Below are 23,548 nucleotides of genomic sequence, written 5' to 3'. Positions count from 1 at the left end.
AATAATGGTTGTCTTTTTCTTGGGCGTACAAAGCATCTATCAACATTGGTTTTAGAAGACTGTCTTTCATTTTTGAACTGTTGGACGAGAGAACAGATCTAATGCTGCAGGAGTGGCACCTTTCAGACTGGTTTTGTATGTGCAATATTCTGCACGTTGCCCGTTCCTGACTGCAGTGTGGTGACTTATCTATATAATACTCATATTGCTTGAACTTGTGGCCAAGATCACGTTGAGATAGTGCTTAGGTACTGCGTGAGGTAACATTTCTTGCTTCTCCAGGTAGGCAAGAAAAAAAAAAAAAACAGGAAAACCCATTATCCTGTTTTTGATATGGCCACAGAGACTTGCAGTGCAATACTAAGGAATTTGTCCTCCTCAGAAACTGTCAGAAGTAGGTTTTTTTCGTGTCGCCTTTCATGGGCAGAGGGGTGGATGCTTATCTTTCAGAGCTTGGCATTTACAAGGTAGGTAGCAAGGGCTACTGCAGTCCTTTCCCAGCCTTACGTGCTGGCTGCTATTGCTTTTTTTCATCAGATATGGTACTGGCCAGCAGAAGAGGAATAAGTGAAGGGACAGCTGTGCTTGGCTTTTGCTGTGGATTTGGTGGATGCAAGAATTGCACTGAGAACAGATTTCCGTTCTATGCTTCTCTTCTGGCAACTAAAGAATTTAGATTTTCTGACCTCTTTTTTCCCCTTTTTCCTTCGTGCAGTGGGTGGAGAGATCCCCCTGGACATGCGGTTAGGCGGTGGACAGCTGGTGTCTGAGGAGCTAATGAACTTGGGTGAGAGTTTCACGCAAACAAATGACCCATCGCTGAAGCTCTTCCAGTGTGCTGTGTGCAACAAGTTCACTACAGATAATTTGGACATGCTGGGCCTCCACATGAATGTGGAGCGTAGCCTCCCTGAAGACGAGTGGAAGGCAGTGATGGGAGACTCATACCAGTGCAAGTTGTGCCGTTACAACACGCAGCTCAAGGCAAACTTCCAGCTCCACTGTAAGACGGACAAGCATGTGCAGAAATACCAGCTGGTAGCACATATCAAGGAGGGTGGGAAGGCCAACGAGTGGAGGCTGAAGTGTGTGGCCATTGGGAATCCAGTACATCTGAAATGCAATGCTTGCGACTACTACACCAACAGTCTAGAGAAGCTGCGTCTTCACACGGTGAACTCAAGGCATGAGGCCAGCCTGAAGCTCTATAAGGTAAGGGTTGGCTTTGCTTCATCTTTCGTTGCCCAAGTGCTGGAACAAAGGAAAATCTATTTTGATCTGCAGTGGGTTGTGATCCTTTGGAGACAAGCTGCTCAGATCTCTCCAGTGGGACCCAGTCTCACTTGCACGATACAGCTCTTCAGCTTGCGTTCTCGTAGCAGCTGCAGGTTTTAAAGCCTGAGGCCATTTCAAGGCACTTTAATATGGGGGCTTGTAGGTCTTATAAGTATTGTGTATGGGTTAAACTTTTTCACGCAAAGAATAACAATCACTGTTGAAAATACTGTGCAAGACAGTATTAGCCTCTGTTGGCTCTCTTCTGTAAGGTGGGTCATTAAGCTGTATAAGATTCTTCAGGAGAACTTGAAGACTTTTGCTGTTCTCAGAGAAATGGGTTATTCTGGCTTTGAGAGGGCTGGGTGGAGGGAGCAGGGAGGGAAGGAAGAAGAGGGCTGCCATCACAGTGCTTTAATGCTCCGCGTATGTTAATGCTGGGATCTGTGAGCAAAGTGGAAGTGCTTGCTGCTTGCTTGAAGCTAGAAGAAGGTGGGCAGAGAAACCTGTGTATGTGTGCATGTATTGGCCATGCTTTGGCCAGAGTTAGGAGGCATTGCAGGGTTTCATCCGTGGTAATATTTGGCCTGTGACTGCCATCTTGTTTTCCTTCCTTAGTTGTTTGTTAGTTTGTTTGTTTTGGCCTCATTTTGTGTCTTTATCGCCATCTTCTTTTTCCTGACCATCTTCTTTTTCCTGACTTACTTCTCTTGTTCACAGCCCCTCTCCCCTTGCTTGCTTGAACCCTCTGGGCTGTAACCCAAGAGGAGCTCCAGATGCAGTAAATAGTCCTTTCACTCGCGCAGCAGAATTGCTCCAGACGTTTCTATTGATTTTCACTGGACTTAAAGCTTCACCTTTTTCTCTAATCATCCCATAATGGCTTTAGTATGAACAATCAGGTACGAATTGCCATAAATCTAGGCAGCCGCATACCTTCCATTCACACATGCTATCCCACTCATTGCCTTCTTGTTTATCTCAATTTTTTTATATTCTTTCTATCCCCATTCTTTTTTCCCCGCTTTTCCCCAAATTGAGTGAGATTTTCTTTATGTATGAAGGTACATATTCAAGCAGATCATATTTTGTTCTTATTAATTGTTTCTCAGTTGTTTTTCTTTAAGTAATGGGACTGTAAAACTTGACATCACACTGTACAGTATCCCACCCACATCATGGTGTGGGTGCATTAGATTTCAATACTCCTGGATTTTTCCTGGGAATGCACAGTTTCAGCAAATTCAGAGAGGAAAGATGTGACCAGGAGCATTATAGAAGATTTGTCTAGAAATGTGGTTGTTGGACTTGCCTGGAGAAGAAGAGCAGAAAACATTTCTAGTGAGTTGTTGAGGCCAAGGTTTCTGTGACGATCACTCTTACCATCATCAGCTGAGAATCAACATAGTGCAGCAGAGTCTGGCTCTAAAAGTGGTCATACCTACCTTTATGCCTCTGCTCTCAGGTATGCAGGAGACCTGAGGAAATAAAATCAGCTTGGAAATTGGGGTCATGAGTATCCCACTGAGGCTTTAAAAAGCCAGCCGAGGAATCAAATCTTCTCTGTGATACTGAATTTGGGGTACAAAAGAGGTATTTGAAAGCTCTATTATGAGTTTTAACACTTAACATTGTTCTCTTAAAAATACTAAAAATTCTGGGTCTGGACCCCTTCATTTCTAGTGATTTCTACTGGGGAACTGGGGAAGAAACAGTTGGGGCACTTCAATTGCAATTCCAAAAAAAAAAAAGTTTTAAAGTCATATTGGGGACCAGCCATAAATCTATGTAATAAAGATTCCTGAAATGCTTTCCTCAGGTGAAGAGGAATTGTCAGTTTTCAGGTTCATAAGAGGCCTGGGGAGGTCTCAGAGTTGCTATAGTACTGCTTTGCTTCTGACACAAAAGCAGTGAGACCACTAGACCAAAAAAAACACATTTCAAAGAGGTGAAGTCTGTTGTGCAGTCCACATATTAGCTTTCTAGTGTGCATAAAGTCTGTGAAATGCACAGTATGGGATTTTCTTTGTTTTGATTAAACCACAGACTATTTTATCATAAAGTGTAGCTCATGTTGCTCTGCGTGGCTGCTCACTTGCCTGCTGTGGTAGGGGACAGCAAAAGGTAGGATTCGCAGTGTCTCACACCAGCATTGCTGGAATCGGTGTTTGACTTTATGGAAAAACCTTTCTATGGATAAAGCGAGTTGTTTGCTGAGGCCTCAGTGCAATTCTTGCAGTCTTCAGAGTGATTGTAATGCCGTGTCTCTTTTGATAGCTGAAAAGATGCAGTGGGAGTGGGGGTAGTTCACAGAATGATTTCTCTTCTCTCAGGCCTTGGTGTGGTCTGCAGTAAATTGAGATTGATTGGATGTTATTTTTCCTCTTGCTAATGTAATCCATTAGCCTGGCACATGCATAATCAGTTTAGAGCACAGTTAACTGGATGTAATCGAGTTCTTCCCTGCCTGCTGGAGAAAATCCTCTCCAGATGCTGCTGGGTGAGAGCGCGCACTAGGCTTATCACACACAATCCTCCTTATTCTGCTTTTTTGCCATTTTCCTCTTAAATTACATGTTATTGGCTGCTTGCATTGCCCAAGAGCCTCTTCCATTGGTGCTACATGTTGCCAGAAATGTGGTCTGGAGATGCTGTTAGCCCATAGTCTAGTGAACCTTTCCGTTTTCTCCTGCAATGCTTCCAGTGCCAGAGGAGGAGGTTTGGTCTTCTGCTGCCATCTTTGTCCTGCACATCGTAACAGCTTGCAACAGTCCTCCTCCCTGGTCAGCGATGAGGGGGCAGGGATGCAACTGTGGGGTCCATGCTTACAATGAGGAACTGGAAGGATCTGGTAATCCTTTATCCTCTTGTTCCCCTAAATCCTGGGGCTAGCTAGGAAATTCTGTTGTTTATCTGGCACTTACTTGGGGAAGTACCATAATTGTGCCTCTGAACATGATTTTTTATCTCCTTTGTGCGGTTTGTATTTTTTTATTTTCTCAGAGAAACTACCAGGAAAGCAGGAGCACCGCAGTAAACGTGAGTTTAAATTTCTAAGATGTCAAGATGTGGTTGTGCTGGTTTGAGGTAGATGACAGATTTGAAGGCCCTTCATGCCCTAGCTAGGGCAGCCAGATGAGTATTGTATGAGACTGGGGTTGAGTTGTGTCAGCAGTTGTAAGCAGAGAGGTGGGGATTGTGCAAACTCTTTACAAGTGCAGGGGTTCCGTAGCAGAAGCTAAGTCTTGTCTTCTCGTCAGCACAAAAGACTAGGCCAGACTTGGAGCACAGCAGCATGCCCCACATCTGGAAGAGGTCAGGCATGAGTTCTCAACATCCATTGCACAGGTGGAATTTCCAGGAGGGATTAATCTGCTAGAGCAGGAGCCAAGTTTGGATGTTTCCTACAACTTCCTGAGAATCTCTAGTTCAAAACCTGTAACTCAATCAGAAGTTTAAACACAGAACTACTGAAGAAACACATTGCTGGCCAGACTGCCAAATGAGTGCACTCGATGAGTTCATTTAGTGTTTTCATTTTTCTGGCTTTCCAAGTGCTAAGTAACTTTCTTAGGGACTGTGGGGTCTGAAGGAGAGGGTTTGGGCTATATGTTACCCTACATAGAGCTTCTTGTTAAGTAGGAGAGGCAGAGCATATAGGAGAAAGACTCCTTAATATCAGCACTCAAGATGCCAGCAATAATGAAACTTTCTGGCTCTGTGCTGACCTGGAAAGAAAGAAAGATGACCAGTGAACCTTGTGAGAACACAAGGAGCAGCTACAAACCCAGCCGAAGGTGGTGGGAGTTGCCTTCCACTGCAGCTCCTACTGTGCGTCTCCTCCTGCCTCTCCCACGGGCACCGCAGGAGCGTTCGCATCTTCTGCGAGCAGAGGCTGAACAGGAGCAGCTGCAGCAAGATGCTGAGCTGTGTTGGCATTGGGGAGGCAAGCTTTTACAGTTCCAGTTAAGCTCAATATATGAGGCAGACCAAAAGCAAAAGTTTGTTCTATGTGGTGTAAATTAAAGAGCTATGGTGGGACTGTTCGTCTTAAATGAAGATACTGATTAAATAGGCACTTGAGAAAGCTGGTGGAGAGGAAGATAATTCCAAGGATACTCCAGTGTGAGAGTGCAGAACACGTAAGTGTGACAGGGGTTAGGGTGATAGCGTGCATTAACTTACTTGACTCTAGTAAGCAAAACTCCAAAAAGGTTTAATTCTCAAGTGATACGTGGAATATTGTGTAAGATGCAGTTAGTGAATAACAGTGATGTGATAATGCATTCAAATTCAGTGTCCTTACATATTAAAAACAAACAAAAAGACCATCTACTGTAACCATATCAAGCTTTGAAGTAAAAACTACATGAAAATGGGTGAGCTAATGCTAAGGAGAAATTAAAAGGGTGCAGTGTGCGTAGGTCACAGAGGATTTACTTAAATCCACGTTAGGTGTTTGGACGTGTACTACCCATGAGAAAAATTTGAAAATAGGAAAAAAAAATAAAGGAAAAAAAATACGAAAAGGAAAGTCCTCGAAGTCTGACATGATTAAATAGGAAAGGAGGGGATGTGTAGAAAAGAAAAAGAGGAGGACAACCACAGTACAGGGTGGGGAAGGAATGATTTTTTTTCCCATCTTTCACAGAGAAGAATTCAAGGATGCCTCTTTATGTAGGATAAATCTGAGCAGTGGTCTCGGGTGGAGGTGCAAGTGCAGGAGCAAGTCACTGGGGTTACCAGGGCTCTTCACTGAAGAGTTCTGCAGGAACCTGCATGCAAAATACAGACTTGTGGCAGTAATATGTGCCAGAAACTGCAAAGCACTGAGTAAACAAGTGGATAAAAAGTGTAATAAAAGTCTTAGTAGGCATATGAATTAGAAAGGGAAGAAACAGGCTTTTGGAAGAGGAAGTTTTCTCAGTTATTTGAAAGAATCAGGCAGCCCATAGACGGGGTTGGTGTGGCTCGTGCAGGCCAGGGGCGTTTGCAGAGTGTTTGCCAAGGTTCTCATTTAATAGCTCTTAAACAAAGATGCAGGTATTGTCACTAGGAGAAGAGATCCATGAATGGATAGCTAGATAAGGATATGAAACAAAAGGTAAAACAAAAGCTTACGTTCATCATGGAGAAGAAAGGCTAGAAAGACGTGTAGTTTTTGTTTGTAAGTGATCTAGAAATGGTGTAAAAAGCAAGCTTTAAAATCGACTATAAGTTTAAGAAGAAGGAAAAAGGAAAGGAAAAAAATCCTTGATTTTCCTGATCACTGAATATCATTTTTCCTGAGATGAGCTAAATTGAACATTTAAAAAAAAAAAAAAAAAAAAAAAAAACACTAGAAAGAGCCCAGAGAAAGCAGCAGAGATAATACCTGGACAGAATGACTTCTATGAAGGCAATAAATAGACTTTTTGGGATTAGCTTGATGCACAAATCCAGAATGGAGCAGAGGAGGTGAATAGGCAGCAGTTGCTCACCTTACTGTCCTAGCACAAAAGTAAGGAACATCTGGTATGATTAGCAACAGGTTTAAAATGGGGGCAGGGGGGCTTCTTTGTGCATCACTTCATTTACATGTGAATTTCATTGCCATGGGATATTGCAGAGAGCAGACATTCAGGTAGATTGAAAAAGGAACTAACTGGGCAGATACACGAGGAGTTGGTACATTGGTGCTCATTAAATCGTAATTAAGATGCAAACTCTGTCTCAGTGAATTCTCAAATAGCTGGTAGCTATTTTTGATTATGCACTGGGAAAGAATTGCTTTATATCCGCCCTTTTTCATTTTACAAATTCCACTGCTAGTGGCTGCTCTTTGAATGGATTTTGGATGGATCAATCCTTGATATCACCCATTATGGCTGCTGTTACGTTGTTATAAATACTCTTGTCTACCAGCATCCACATCATGACAGCTTGCTGCTTGCCCCTGACTTTCTATTTTGTTAATACTGTTTGTCATCTTTAGAGTTTTGTTTGTTTGTTTTCCTTTACATAAGAGAAATGCTTTAGGTATCAGAAAACGCTAGTTAAAATCTGGTTGCCGTTCCTTTTGGAATTAATGCAAGTTAAGCATGCCAATGTTCTGCAGTATAGTAAAGCTGACAGTCATCTCATCTCACCATTTGGCTGACAGCAGATGTTTCCTGTAGGGCATCAGTGTATAAAAGCTCTACATTTTATCAGGTAAGGAGTTTTATAAAGAATTATCATAGGTTTTCGAGTTTTAACAAGAGAAAAAATCAGAAAATTAATGGCAACAAGAAGTGAATAAAAGGAGTACTTGGCTTTTGGCTAAATGATAGGAGAGACTGAAGTGGAAAGCAGTTTGTGTTTCTCCTTTTTTTTTCTCACGCATTTTAATCAGCCTACCAGAAGTTTGGAAAACTCTCTATATAGTCCCATCCTTCTACACCTGCTGGCAGAGATCTCTCGTCACACGGAGTACATAAAACTTTAATCCATGGCTGTTGCCATCAAGTGGTGGTTTTGCTTTCAGACCCTGGAACCAGACCAGGCTTCAGCCTCATGTAGGGGTCCTGCAGGAGAGCTCTTCTCAGCATTGCCGGAGCTGTGTGTAGTTCGCATGATTCAGTTTTGAAATACTGAAATGATTTAACGTAGGCAAGAGGAAACGTGTTTGGGTTTTGATTTTTATCAAAAACTTCCTTCAGTCTCTGCATTTTAAGGTTCTTAGGGTAAAGCTGCCCACAAAGAGTCTATCGTGCGTGTTACAGAGGATTTAGAGATGTATTAACCTTTGATTTACTCGCTGTCTGACTTCTGTGTGTTTTGGGTTCGTTTTTGCAAGTTTATCTTTTGAACTACAGATGCAGCATCACAGCTCTGAATTACACTCATGAGTAACATGGATTTTGCCAGAAGCCTGTTTAAATTACAAATTATAAGGGACTTTTAACTGATTTCCTGCAAGGTCTAACTTAAAATTCCAATGGTAGCTTCACAAGTGAATATCCATTTAAAAGTCTCCCCACAAAGTTGTTTTTAAAGCTGGTCTCTGAAACCTTTAATTCAAATCTGCCATCCTCTAGTCTGGGATAAACTCATGATGAAAGATAAGCTTGTGAATTGAAACAGTTCTGAGGACTGCAGCATGTTTAAATCTGGAATGGACTTTGAGCCTTGCTGAGCTCGTAGCCTGAGAAACTTTTTGAGCTGCACCCCGGTCTGCACAGATGGTGGATCTCAGAGCTGAGAGGGGCTCTGGAGCTGGGCCAGCCTGGCCGAGCTCCTGGAGATCAGCCCGGAGGGTTGGTCACCCCGCGAGGGGTGGGCAGCTGAGCCAGAGCGTGCATCTCGGCAGGCTCTGCCTGGTGGCTGCCTCCCCGTTCAGTGAAATGCAAACTGTAGCTGGCTTCTACGTGGAACTGGCTGCTTTTCACAGCACAGGAACTTACAGGAGGAATGAGCCCCTGTGATCCAGTTCTGTTTTAATATCCTACTGGGATCGCCAAGTATTTTAATACAAAAACCAGTCGGGTCCATTTAACCCTTTCAGTAGCCTCCCTCATGGGATTGTGGTTTTTCTGAAATCTAATTGAAATCTGAATTATTGAAAATACAAAGCACTGCCTGCTGAATGCTTTGTTTGTGGACTTCAGACACTTCAGTTCTTCTTTCAACAGTTTTCCAGTAAGTACTCTGCCATGTGCCTAGCGAAGAAATCACCCTATAACAGCAACAAATGAGAGAGAGATACTGCAACTGGAACAGGAGCCAGGAGCAGGTGCTTGGTGTAGCAGGTGTTAGGAGTTAACTGAAATAGGTAGCCAAAAGCTCACTGTGAAACAAGATTTAGAATTCAAAACATTTGTGAAAATGGATTAAAAAAAAAGCCAGAGACCACCTTGACAAGCTGTTATCATAATCTGTGTAAATTTGAGATATTTTTTATGGCTTTGTAGCAGTTGCTTGTGAACAACTACAGATAGCTAAACTTGGTTCCTCTCTGGCTCACCGTGAATGGGGGGGGGTTGGCGGGACGAGGCAGAGCGCTGGGCAGTAGGCAGTAAGATCGGTCTTGCGAAGTTGTCCTGGACCTCAGCTCTCATCTCACTAGATGTCACAATTTTGATGAGGCAGAAATGTGCATCTTGCATGACCTTTTCACATGCATGACACCAGCTTTATCTGCATTTGTGTTGTGTTTTTTTTGTTGTTTTTGTTTTTTATGCCAGTAGCTGTGGAGTACATGAATGGGTATTTAAATTTTGCACACCCCAGGCGGGAATTTCTCCCCTTTTGGATGGTGCTTGTCAGTACAGATTTTCAGATGGTGGGAGGATGGAGGATAAGGTGGTTATGGCCATTGCTCTGATTTGTTGACAGAAGCTCTAGGAGATCTTGTGGTGGTGTAAGCTGTCGGGGAGCCTGCTGTCCCTCCTGTACTGTTGTGGGAGGTTGCATCACTGCAGAGGAGAGCGTGGAGGGTGAATGTGTGTTCAGAGATCCTGGTCTGGATACAAAAGACCTACTTTTTTTTTTTTTTTTTTCCAGGCAATTAGCCACTGTGAGTACAGACTGATGCAGAAATGTCTGCTTACTCTCCTGCCTGCAGATTTAGCACTGTGAAGAGGAGTTTCAGTCAGAACAGCTGGGCTGAGATTGGTCTGAGATGGGTAATAAGCCTGTTTGTCAGGGGCCTCAGCCTGTCGTTCCTGCATACACCTGATGCACATAGTCAAAGACAAGCAGATAGGACTGGAACAGCCTGGGTGTGATAGTGCTGGAGCGAGTGGGTAGAGGAGCTGGGCAAGTGTTTTGTAGAAGGCTGAGGCTGGCACGTGGAGTTGTGTGGCAGAGCTGTAAGCTCTTGCTTGCCAGTGTCTGCTGAAGACCTGCATTCAAGTGGTTACCCATTTCCCCTGCCAGGTAGTCCTGTGCCCCCGTCTGGGCATCTGTGTTTCTGCTGTGGGTGGTGTGCATTGGAGACCAGGAAATGCTGTTAATCCCTTTTCCCACTTCAGGGGTAGAGGGGCATCAGGCTTTCAGTGCAGCGGGTAACAGACCTTGCCAGGTAACTAAGTGCAGCTGCAGGCTTTTTGATGACATGCTTTGTTTAATAATGGATGTCCGCTTGTTAATGTCCATCTCGAGCAATGGGTTGATTGGCAAGCTGGGAAGGACCTAGCGAGTGTTTTCCCCAGCCTGTTCAACGTGATGTGGACTGGAGTCACGAATTCCGTTAGGCGGTATTAGCGCTACCAGGTTACAAGGTGCTTTGTCTTCTGCTCTCCTAGATAACTGAGCTATTTTTGAATAAACTTTTCTAACAGCTAAACTTCCAAAAATTACTGTGCAAGTGATATGGGAGGTTCTAGGCTTGCTATCTCCAGGAAATTGATTAGATTACAATAAATAATGTATGCATAATGCATAACTTAATGCCGTAGTGGTTTTTTCTCGTACTTGCCAGTCCTTAAAGACTCTGGTTTTGCACTGTATTACGTGCAATCAAGTTCTGCAATTCAAATTAGGCAATAAGTTACACTTGTGCAACAGGTTCTTTGAAAGTTGTGCCTTCGGGTACAGTTGGACAAGCTCTGGTAAACCTTATTGCAGCTGTTTGAAGATACCTGTCTCCAGGTTACATTGCCTCCCTGCCAAAGACTGCTCCCCACGCTGCAGAGCTGCAGGGCAGAGCGCGAGTCTGTCACTGCTGGAGCACGCGGCTGCGTGGGCCCTGCTTTGCCCGAGGCACTGCCGCCTGAATGGTGCTGGCAGCACCTGGGGAGATGGCAGCAGCATTTAGTGAGTGTTTCTTTAAAACCTCACTTACATCGGTTTGTTCCTTGCCGGGTTTGTTCTTCCACCGAGTTCGCAGGTCCCTCTGCCTGGACAGAGTAAGCCAGTGTGGTGACTCATTGCAACGAGTGGACTCCCGCTCGCATGGCTCTGGGAGGGACTTGACGTGTCTGTGCAGAGTAAAGATAATAAGCAGGCATTGGAGTCAGTTGATTTTTTACAGAGTGCTGTATCATTGTTCTCTAAAACTGCCTTCCCTCAACTGTATTTTGAATCCTTCCTATCACCACAAGCTGCAAGGAATTAACAGTCTGGATGTTATGGTACAACTTGGTAAAACTGATGTGATCAACTTGCAGTAAAAATACTTGTTTCAGTACTAGTTTGATTTATGTCGGAGTTGTCTTACACCTCAACTGCTATACTGCTTTTGTCCTGACATCAAAAATATTTTTTTTTCTTCTGGTTCTGCATTTAAAAAGGGGACGTGGATTTCTAAGGAGGTACTTGCATTTGGCCATTGAATCATCAGTGAAGTGCAGTTAATCCCAGGATCCTGGTTGCCTCATTGCTCTAAACATCAGAATTTTTCTGTGCTGCAGAACAGGTTGCAATGGCTTGGGTAGACATGCAGTTGCTGTCTTGTCACACAGCTTTTTGTGGGCCTGATTTGACTACCCTGTTGTCAGCTTGGGGTCTTCCAAGCTGGAGTTGTGGGGAGAGTGGAGAGCTGATGCAAGAGGCAGAAGCCAAGATGCTCTATCTGATTTGAGAGAATGCAAAAAATTTGCATTTTATCCATTTATTTCATCCCTTCTGCAGGGCCGCGCATGGTTACAGAATTTGCAAGTATTGATGGACGTGATTTGTTTGGATTTCAGCACCTTTGTTTGGTGGTTATGGTTCTCTGACCCGCTGTCACTTATTTCCCTTCAGCTGCCTAATGGCCTCTAGACTTTATTTCTACCTCTTTTTCTGTACATGCATTGCAGTCCTGTCTCACCCGCTCCTCCTATGCTTGGAGAACGATAGTTACAAAGAAAATCACCTGGGGAAGTTCCAGGCAGCAGTAACAAAGCCTATTTCCACAGAGGGGAGGCTAATTACACAGCTAATTAATCCAACAGATGTCACTTTAAATGCCTGTTTCTTTGTGATTCTGTTGCACACATCATGCTGGTTAAACAGACTTCATGGACCCTGTTCAAAATGCCTGCACAGGCTGTTGGAGACTGCCGTTTTAGAACCCGGTGTGTGTTGTTAGTTCCCCAAGGTTTGTATCGAGAAACTAGTCCCGGAGAGTTCAGTCTAGACTTCACTCAAAACAGACTGCACTCAGAGTGAAATGCTGTTTCGTACTTAGGTTTGTTTTGAAAAATCTGAAATAGCAGTTGCAAGTATCAAAGTGATTGTTTACATTCCTGCTCTAAATGTATGGAAGAGAGGTGGAGACATCAGGGAGGAGAGACCCCTGCCTGGTGTACCAGGAGTGCAGTTTGACTGGAGGAAAACAGAATTTGGAAACCTGAGCCTCTCCTTGAGGTCAGCAGTTCAAATCCACTGCAGTCCTGTAGTGCCTGAAGCCGCTTGACTGTCTGGTGTGAAATGTGGTCTGTCTGGTCCTGCAGCCAGCAGCTCCTGTGCTGTCAGGAGGGTTCCCTTACTCTGTCTCCGTGGGGAAAGAATAAACGAACATTGCTCCAACATCCAGAGCCAAGTATCTTCTCGTAAGGGCAGCGAACGTGTACAGGGGTTGTGCACCAAGAGAAGGGAACAGTTTATCCTCCTGTGGAGCTGAAGGTCAGTTGTCACTGAGTGACAGCTCTTGTCACCTCTTCTGACACTCCCTCAGTTTGGTCTCCTGCTGCATTCGATCACCAAACTGGAGAATTCAGGGATGCTTGTAGCAACGTGGTGCTGTTGGCACTGGTGATGCCCAGGTATTCTCTGTGCTTCATGCTGTTCTGAAGGCTGGTAACTTTAAGGCAAGTTGTGAATGCTCAAACAGAATATCTGTCAACCCTAGGTAAACTATGTTGTTGTTAAATACTACCATAGTGTATCTGAACGTCCCAATTTGAGATTGTGATCCTTAAATGTCCCATTTTCTGGGTGTATGCTCTTCTAATTTGGTATTTTCTTCCACTTCTAAGAAGTGGGCAGCCCCCAGCTCTGCTAGTGTAGTGAGAACATACCTTCTGGGGACAAAAGACTTGTACAAAACTGTCTGCAGTGCTGGACAAAGGCCAGCAGCACTGCACTCAAAGGGTGGCTGCTCGAATCAGAATATGCACACACTGCTTTGAATATAACAACTGACACAGTCTTAAAGACACTGGATAGAGCTGTGTAGTATGAAAGGAGAGAGACGTTCGAGGGGGAAGAGCATCTTTCTCGGGGTCTTAACATTATCGGTAAATCACAGTTGGCGTACTTGATTCAGCGTAATGGATGTGTTCTCATTTCCCACAGCTGATGAGGATTATATCAGCTTGGTTTAACAGTCTCATTTTCTGCTCCCAATGCACACTTGTTTTAATGCGTTTCAGTTAATGAGGTAGAAGAGAGAATGAGGTGTTACTGTTTATGTACAGACAGCAAGTCTGTGCAGAAGACTCTGGAGTCCATGCAGTCCCTTTCCATTGCTCTCAAAGGGACAGCATTAGCTGGCATTTATAGAAAATTTATTGGCTGTGGTTTGCTCAGGTAAGTTTTTTCCTGCTAGAGTATATTTCTCTCTTGTGCCTTCCTTGTGCATTATTACAGGCTACAAGTTGTGTCACCAGCAGCCTGACTGTGGGCAAGGGATGTGAGCAAGTCAAGGTGGCCAGAAGTTTTGTCTCACAAAACAGCACAATAGGCAGACTGTGGGCAAGGCTGCTAAGACCTACCTGGGGTAGAAAGTTCACATATGCCCTAAACTAATTTATGGCTGGGGCAATTCATTCCTCCATTGTTTTGCTGCAGTGGTGTTTGCAGGTCTCGGTCGGGGTCAGGGCCACTCTGTGCCAGGCACTGTGTCAGCAGAGCTTCATGAGTCCCTGCCCAGGTTGCTTGTGGTGCCGGGCATTGTCCGCCCCCGGGGAGCTGTGCCGCGCCTCGGTCATGTGCGGCGGCAGGAGGAGCGTCGGGGCGCCGAGCTGCGCCTCGTGTGCCCGAACGAAAGGGCTGCTGCCTTCGTGGAAAAACAGGTTGTCCTTGCCACGAAGGCAAATATTTGCTGTGGCCAGGATGGAGCTGCGTTTCTCAGAGCAGCATCCTGCCTTCCCCAGCCCTGCGCCCTCTCACTGCTGGTGAGAAGTGCCTATAAATAGTTAAAGCCGTTATCTAATGCCTGGCCAGGCGCCAGCTGCTGGCATCGCTTGGCTGACAGCGCGCCTGAAAGGCCTGCACATTGTACCGCCTTTGAAGGTAAAGCTGCTGTTGGTTTAAGCGGGAATTAAACAATTACCGCGTCTTAGTTCTCCCCACCTTCCGTGGATTGGCTCTATAAATTGTCAGCCTGTTGACATTTTAATGTGAATTATGTCATATGGTATCCCCTTTGATTTCAACATGCCTCAGTTTGTAAATACACGAGCCTCTCAAAGGATTGTGGTTAGCATACACGCAGGAGGCCTCGGGGTTTTTGGTGGGGAAGGAGCACAATGCTCGTCTCTCGCAGCCAGCGTGCTGGCACCGCGTCTGGATCTCGAGGTGCGCGTGGCAGCGGCCGCCCCGGGGCCCGGCAGGGCGCCCTGTGGTGCTGCGCATGTGGGCAGCCTCCACGGCCCCAGCCGGGCTCACGCGGCGGCGGTGCTGGGCCTGCTGCCCTCCTCGGGCTGGGGAGCCTCCTTCCCCGTCCCTGTGAGGGGCGGCAGGCTTCTCTGCGCCTGCTGCTGGAGTCGTGCCGGTGTCCGAGGGCCGGCTGCAGGCAGCCGGCGCCTTGCTGGTGCCATGCTCAGCCTCGGCACCAGATGGTCCTCGTGTCCCAGTGCCGGGGACTGCTGCCGGGGTGTGGATCGGCTCCTCCATCGGGAGTAGGAAGGCGATGGCTGGTCAGGGAACAGCTGTGCAGTCACACGGAAAACTTCGTGGGAGGTGGGTTTTGCTCAGCAGGGAGCGGTGCAGGGCTGGAAGGAAGGCAGAGGCAGGAAGGGCTCGTGTGGGTGAGGCTGGTGTGAGGAGGCTGCGGCGAGGTTCCCCAGCTGCCCCTGGGTCACACTTCAGTCAGGCAGGTCTGTCCCTTGCCTGGTATCCTGCTGGGTCTCCTTGCAGCCTTGTCCCCCTCTGCCTGTCATTACCTTCCCCAGCAGGTGCTGCAGAGAAGCTCCTGATTTAGCAGGTCATGACTTCTTGGTCAGCTCTCCTTTCTTTTTTGAAACTGGCTCAAAGTAGTTGTTTTTTCATGCATGTGCTAGGGGAAGGAGGATCCCTAGACAGGGTAAGCAGAGGAGTGAAGAGGAGGGAGCTCTTATGGAGTGACCGACAGCTCCCTGCACTCACGTGTGACTTGCTGCCTCTCCGGCAAAAAGCCTAAGGGTGCCCCAACGCAAGAACTGCCAATGCAAGCTGTGATGCCTGCAGTGTTTGTGGAAATGGTTCACAGCTCCAGGGGTGTTGCATACAGTCATGTCACGTTGGGATGGTGTTGTCTGTACTTGCACGGGTGGTCACAGAGTGTGGTACCTGTTGGTGAGCCTGGGATCAATGCCCAGACGAGGAAGCATGAAGAAAGATGGTACTCTTGAGCATTTTTGGCTGTTGGCCACCAGCTGCATTCCTTGAAATTAAGCAGCAGACACTGATGCACGTGCACTGCTGCAAGTCCTCTGGGGGAGATGAGGTGTCCCAGAGCCAGTTGCTGAGCTTGCACTGACCATAGGTGGGAGAGAGTAAAGACTTTGGAGTCCTCTAGGCAGTGTTTCTCAAGTCACAGGATCTGTGTTACAGAAAGCTTCTGTCTGCCTGTGCGTGTTTCCTGTTGTCCCACAGGGTAGGAACCCTGCTTTTATTGTTTTCATACCTACTCACAAAACTATTTTTATTGTTGATTTTTGACTCGCCTGGATTTTCTGGTGTATCCATTGTATTGCCCAGAAAGACCTATTAAAATGTCTGTCTCTGGGCTGGGCAAGTAGATCAGCCAAGCTGTGAAAGCAGCATACTAACCTCTTAATAGAATGTACCGGCCTTGAGTAAGTATCTTTGCAGAAAAGTTAATCCCACATGGTACTAGAAATGAGAATTGGGCTACTGAAGTAAATGAAGTTACACTTGCAATTTATTAAATAGGATTTTAGAAGTCTGCCATCTCTTTGCACTTCTCCTCTGCTGTGAGTGGACACTGTTCCTCCAAAAGGTTTTGCTGCTTCCATTTTATTTCTGAATTGCAATAGTCAGTAAGTACTCTTAATGCTGCTCAGTGCTGCCTTCCTAGTGTTTGTCATTTACCCTGTGTATGTCTTCACAGACTACACATTGTGGATTGCAGATCCAGAATTCTTAAAACCAATAAATAGTGCACCTCGCTTTTCCCGGGAGCTTCTTTACCTGTATACAGTAAATACAAGTGGATGCAGATACACTTGAACAAAGAGAGCACCAAGGAGCTGAGGCATTTATCATCTCAGGTTTTATTCTTCAGTGTTCTTCCACAAGCTCCATATTTTCCATTTTTGTAGTCTCTCTTGAAGGGAATTGCTGGAACTAATATTCAGAGCAATTTTCACCTCAGGTAGATCCTTCTGTAGAAGTATACGACAATGGAATTAAGTTTTAGACACGTAGGAAATTTTACGCAGAAATCAGTGTTACAGTTGCACCGAAAAAAAAGCACTGTATAAACTCAGGAAGCTAGAGGTTCAGTCTTTGTGGAAATCTAAATACATTCAGGCACAGAAATCCCTCCTCATTTTTTGTCATGCCCAACACTGTGTGAGCTGTAGGATAGATAACAAAGCAACGGTCATTTTTCCAGAGCTGAAATTCTTTAAGACTGATTTCTGTGTGTGCTCCTGTGGGGTGGAGTTTCTTTGTTTTAAAAAATAAAAATAAAAAATGGAGGGACCATTACAGTCTGTGGAGTGAAGCTGTGGTATCTTACCTTGTATTTTCTGAATGAAGTCTCAAATTTCTGTTCTCAGTTCTAAAAATCTCACATTAAAAAGCCCTAGGTAAAGGAGAACTTGGTGTATCCTTTTGTTTGATGAGTTAACTACTGACCTTGTTCAAAATGCATGCACCATTTCATGTCTGCACTTATTTAGCTTCAGGTTATGAACACTGAATTTTGCTTTGGCTTTTCCTAAAGATAAAAGAAACCTTTACTATGGGAAGTTTCTTGTACGGATGCTTGCCAACTATGATCATATTGTTGTTTAATTTCTCTTGAACGAGGTAAAAAGATCGAGCTGAAATCTCACCGTAAGGCTTACTTGGCTCTGTCCTATACTGAAAGCATAAAACTAGGAATGATGCACAAATGTGTGTTGTTCATTCAACCTGAGATCCAAGTTTGCTGAGTATTGGAGTCCACCACTCCCTTGGGCTGCACTAGGCTTGAAGCCTTGCCTGTGTGTTTCTCAGTTGTCTCAGCAATTCAGTAGTGCAGGATGCACGTCTAAGGTTTAAACACATCATATGCCTGTAATGTTTTAATGGCAGATAAGCCCTTACCTTTATGCTGGCAAAGCTTTTGCTGGGAGCTTTTGTGGTGTTTCGTCATGCTATCGTGAAACTGATAAAGAAAAACAAGGGGAAAGGAAAAGAGTATCACATGGGACATTTCTAACAGTTTGAAGGAAACTTTGGGTCGTTTTATATTCATCCTCAAGACTGGAGCATATTGAGTAGTTTAAACTGAATTTGCAGCCAGCAACCTTTTTTCAGAGCTGCACAAAGCCTTTTCGTCCTTTGGACAAAGTCTGAGCTGGTGTTCCGGAGTGTGCAGCTCATGTGGGTGTGAGGAAGAGCAAGAAGATCAAATGGACTGCTCCGATCATGAGCCCTCACTCCCAGTTCCTGCTCTCCTCACATGCTTCAACTGCTTTTCTTGGGCTTAAACTGTTTAGAAATGAAGACTGACAGCAAGGAAAGGGACAGCAGGTATCTTAGGCTGTCTCTTATTTCAGGTTCAGTTTCCTGTTTGTGTGGTGCTAAGAGGTTGTGCCAGCACTAAGTCTGTCAGAAATCCACAGGCTGCTCCCTAGCTCTGTACAGTCACACTCACTGTTAGTTTTGTGGCAGTGAAATGCAGGTTGTTTAGTTTCTGCCCTTCTGTTAAGGATGGTGTCTCGTCTGGGTGTTGGCTCATGATGAAGGGATTAAAAAAAAAAACAACAAAAACACCTACTGCTGGTGCAAAATGTTGACCTTTTCCACTGAGGAGCTTGGAAAAGTCTGCAGCAAGGATGCGAGGCTGTGCAGCCCCAGCCTCTCAGGGCATCTTAGGCTGTGTTTTCACTTATTGTACCAGTGTCAGTTGGGGGTTATGGAAAAAACATTACCCCTATTCCTGGCGCTTATGCAAGCTGAGAGCCTGTTGTAGGTGAAGTTAGAGCAGCAAGACTTAACCCACTTTTGGATTACGAACTGCCTGAAAGACATATATGTAATACACGAGCCAAACAGTTCTGCTGCTGTGAATTGTTATGGGCCATTGACACGTCCTTTCTGGCGGAAACCAGGCCTGAGAATGTGTGCTGGTAACCATTGTTTGTTGCAGGTATTCCAGGTAAATATGGGACAGGCTGCAGTTGGAAGGCTTCTCACCAACAGTACTTGGTTTGGTGGCTTTCCTTGCAGAGTGTTTGCTCAGTGGTATGGGGCATGGAACAATCGCCTGAATTTATATACACACTTCTTGATACACATTAGTGTCCATTCAGTTCATGGAACTACTCACAGCCATCTTAAACATAGAAAATTATACTTCAGGTTGCCTTAATTCATCCCTTTGTGTGCAGGCATTATGATAGTTTTTAATTATAAGTATTTCCATACATATTTTTCCAGTAGGATTCTTGCCTCATTCTGTGAATGAGTAATTATTCCATTTCTTTTTATCCTCCTCTTTCATTACATTGCCCCAGGCTTTGTCTAATACAATCCAAAGCTTTCACTGAATGAAGAATTATTTATTTTCTCATGGGCATTTCTGTGGTGTTCTGTGTTCTGTTTGTATGTTGCACAGACACTTAATGAACTTACCTTCACAGTGCTAGTCTGAAATCAGATGGTGCTCCTGTCCTTGTGTTTTGGGTATAGTGAAGCACAAGAACTGCATCAAAGGTGGTAATTTTAGATGCCCAGCTTGGTGCCCAGCCCTGTGGCCTATACCTCTGAAGAAGGGCTGCTCTACTGGGGGGGCTTCACTGGTTTTATCTTGCTCTGCCAGTTTTCATTTCACCTTCAAGGCCCAGCTCTCATCTGTTGGAATTATTATATATTTCCTCTTTCCACTTTCGTTCTTTCACACTCATTTAGTGCACCTTCCTTTGGGCAATATGGGAGGAGTCCCAAAAATGCAAACAGTGCATTGTATTTGTCCAGGATTCTTGTGTATCCTGAGCTGATCCTGTAAGCCCAGCAGAGGCATTGAATAAAGGGAAGGTGGGTGCTGTGTGGGATGCTGGAGGAGGGAGCAGAGCAAAGGTTGGTGATGATCATAGAATCATAGAATGGCTTGGGTTGGAAGGGACCTTAAAGACCATCTAACTCCAACCCCCCGCCATAGGCAGGGATGCCACCCGCTAGACCACATTGGCCAAGGCCCCGTCCGACCTGGCCTTGAACACCTCCAGGGATGGGGCATCCACAACCTCTCTGGGCAACCTGTTCCAGTGCCTCACTACCTTACAGTGAAGAATTTCATCCTAATGTCTAATCTAAATGTCTTGTTTTAGTTTAAGACCATTCCCCCTTGTCCTATCATTATATATCCGAGTAAAGAGTCCTTCTCCATCCTTTTTATAAGACCACTTTAAGTACTGAAAGGCCACGATGATTCTGATGACTTTGAGGACGTACTACAGCAGATGGAGTTCTGGAAGGGCTGATGGCTTTGTGTCTAGGGGTATGCACTGCTGTGTTGCAGGGGGTGCTGTGATGAGGCAAGAGGACAGAGTTCAGGCTTTCATTGGCCAAGGTTGCACAAAGTTCTCCTGTTGACTGGAAATAGTGAAAAGCGTTTCTCTGTGAGGACTGGTGACAAAGGATGAGCTTGGTCTGTTGTTCCTAAATGCATTCTTGTTGGCCTGTGTGAAGGGAGGTTGTGTCATCCATCTCTTTGATATTGATATTCTTCGATTTATGGAGAGGATTAAAAAATTGTCTTGTGAATTGTTGTTATTGTATGGTTATCTGTTGGGATTCAATGTGGTACATTGCTGTAGGAAGTTATAAAGAAGCTATATGAAAACAAGGAAATCTTCAGTCTATCATAACGCTTGTAACTTCTCTAGAGATAGATGAAACAATAAATACTGGGCGAGGGAAGTTAATCTGTGTCTGTAGTATTTTATTAAATAACGTGAACTCAGTGTGGTTTTCTGTGGCTGGTTCAATTTCCCATATGGTTTTTGGAGTATTATTACAATGGTCCCTTGCTGTGCGCATGTCCGCAGGAGCGCTGCCGGTATCGCCCTCCTGTGCAGCGTGGTTCTGCAGAAGGACGCGGCTGCCGTCACGTTCCGCGGACTGGCTGTGCAATTTTCAGTGGCCATCCCTGGGTGGCTGGGGCTGCACCCGAAAGGACTAGTGAGGACTTCCTGGGGGAGCATCCCACATCTTGTCCCTCCTTCTGCATGCCGAGGCCTGGGGTCCTCAATGAAACTGGAGCAAATTGTCATCAGGGCCACATCCCCCTATGGCATGAGTCTCCCTGTGGCGCTCCCCAGCACATTGCCGGTGCCTCAGCTTTGGGCTGGCTGTGGTGAGGAGCACACAGGGAGCGAACGGTCCTCAGCCTTGTCCTTCAGGTGACAACCAGGATGACAAAAATGTACAGAATTCTCGAAAGCCTTGGAATGGTGGATAATGGCTTTGAAGAAAGGAGTGCTCTCCAAGCTGTGCTGTTGACAGGGGCCTTTCCCTGCAGGGTAAAGCATCTCTTTCTGTGGGGCACCAGGGAGCTTTTCTTTTAACAGAAAGAGTAATGAGGGCTGAAAGTGAAGAGGAAGAATACTGTACCTGCTGCTGGAGGGGTCTGAGAAGTAAAATCAAACATGGGAGCTGAAACTTGTTTTCAAGAGTAGCATGTGGGCTCTTATTTGTTCTGGAATGCCTTTTCGTAACTAATTCTTATATCTTCAAAGTAAAGAATTAATCAACTATGACAATGTATCTGACTTCTGAGTTTACTATTTTTAGTGAAAAATCAAGTATACCTGAAGCAAATGGCATCAAAGCAATATCCATGTCCCTCCAGCAGTAGTTCTTGGCTTAGCAAGAAACTTGAAGTTTCAAGTGATGTTAAAGCACAAGTTCCACTGTTGAAATAACATTATTTCAGTTAAGTGGTGGTTTCTTCCCCAAAAGACTTAATAGGGGGGAAAATGCTGTTTTAGTTTAATTTTTATCTTCTCAAAACAGTCTCCACACATACAGAGAGGGTTTCAGATACTTGTTTTGTCTCTGAGCCAGCCCTGTCGGCACAACACCAAGCGCGTGTTAGTTGCTGTGCCTTCGCAGTGCATGGAGTCTCCTCGGAGGTCCCTCACAGGGTAACACATGGATCATTCCTATCACTGGTGGAGGAAATAATACATCACCTGTACAGATAGTCCCAGTCTTTTTCTGTGTTACAGAAAGCCTTTTTCAATCACTCAACAGCCATATAATTACAACATGGACAACAGATTTTTTTCCTGCTGACTTTTCAGATTTCCTTCCAGCCCTTTTGATTATATAATTTGCTTTTTATCCGATGCTTTTCCATATTCACAGGCTGCTCCAGTTCACCTGACTGTTCACAACTTAACAACTTGGGCTGATCTCATTATTTTCAAATATATGTACAAAATATGTTAAAGAAAAACCGTCAGTAATGGGATATTTGAGGCTGCTTTCGGTTACTGTCTTGTCTTCACATTCAACTGTTCTTTTGCTGTTTCTTTTCCAAACATTGGAAGAGAGAAGGCTTCCTGAATTCCTCAGCTCTTGGCTGTCCCCTGGACTGAGAAAAGCCCTGACCAGAAGATTGACCTACTGCTTAGTGATATGGCTCTGTCATGGCAAAAATTTTGTTGCTGTCTTTGTAACTTCATCCTGTTGCTGTCCATACAATACTTTCCAGGCACTGCTTTTAAAAACAAAGCACAGCTTTTCTGTCATATTTCCCCAAGGATGACAGCATCCATGGAAAATATGAAAGGACAAAGTGGTACTTTCCTGAGGAGCAAAATGTCCTCGATTCAGATGTTGGTTAGCTTGCAGCGCTCCAGAGGAACCCCCCCCATCACCAAACCGCTGCGCTGCTCCGCAGAAACTGCCAAGTAAAGCTCCACTTGGGTTTGGCACTCCTCATTTGTAACAGGAAAGTGTGTTTCATGTGAAGTTTATTGGGACTACGTTTGCCAGAGGTACACGAGTGAGTAGCAGTAAATCCCCTTGCAGACACTCAGGACTGTCCTGGGCCGTGCAGTGGGAGCCTGGGGACCTCGGGCTGGATCAGGAGCATGCAAGGTTGAGGGCAGCACTTCATAGAACAGCTGATAGGAAATGTACTCTTAGCTGCACTTCGTTTTTATCACTATAATTAGCAAGATCAATGCACACACTCCCCTATTAATCTCCACATATAGCAGTGCTTATGCCTGTGCCTCCCTGGGGAGAGCTGTGTAGATTTTGGGGATCTGGAAAATTCTAGAAAGTTGCAACTGTCCAGGAGTAGAGCTCTTGTGATGGCAGCTCTTGTAAGGCAGTATGGGAGACAAAGTTTTGTGGCGGTGAAACACGGGCAGACGTTTCTCTTTTATCCTTTTCTCAGCTGCTAAGCCGTCTGCTTAGTGAGCACGTAGCGTTCTGCCCAGCGGTACAGAGGGGTACGCGTGTGCTGCCGGAATTAAATAATACAGACAGATAACGGCATCTTTGGCTGTTACCTTTGCTCCATTCACATCTCCTTGCCTCGCTGAGAGGTTTTCAGTTGACATACCATTGTGCTTCCTCCAGTGTGCTGGTGTCTGTGCTGGGCTGAGAGAGGGGATGGCTGGCACAGCTGCACAGCACGGCTGTACACGTGGACTTGTTCTCCTTCAAGCATACAGGAGAAGTCTTAGTGATGATGCCTTTGTATTTCCAGTGGTCCTATGCAGATTTTCATCTTTTGGGATCTCTTCTAACAAATGATTAATTAGTACTTTCAAGTCTGTTGCACAGTTAAAAGGGGCGGGGGGAATGTTGTGAATGCAAATTCAACCTTTCTTGGCTCTTGTTTTCTGTTAATCTGTGTCATTTTTTGTCCACTGACCCTGGGGGACTGTGAATATGTGGGGATTCTGCTCATCACAGCCTGCATAAA

General features: G+C 45.1%; 1 protein-coding gene across 4 annotated transcripts in view; it reads left to right on the top strand.

Moving 5' to 3' along the window:
• The window catches only part of ZFHX3 (zinc finger homeobox 3), a 533,455-nt gene that overhangs the window by 422,507 nt on the left and 87,400 nt on the right, over nt 1-23,548 (top strand). For all 4 annotated transcript variants that reach the window (XM_040571666.1, XM_040571667.1, XM_040571669.1 and 1 more), the window contains one exon: nt 716-1,212. In XM_040571666.1, coding sequence (XP_040427600.1) covers nt 716-1,212 — 497 coding nt within the window. The remainder of the gene's footprint in view (nt 1-715; nt 1,213-23,548) is intronic.

This window comes from Cygnus olor, chromosome 12 (assembly GCF_009769625.2).
Source record: "Cygnus olor isolate bCygOlo1 chromosome 12, bCygOlo1.pri.v2, whole genome shotgun sequence".
Lineage (NCBI taxonomy): Eukaryota > Metazoa > Chordata > Aves > Anseriformes > Anatidae > Cygnus > Cygnus olor.
Note: the sequence above shows the minus strand (reverse complement) of the source record. Positions and strands in the feature narration are given on the sequence as shown.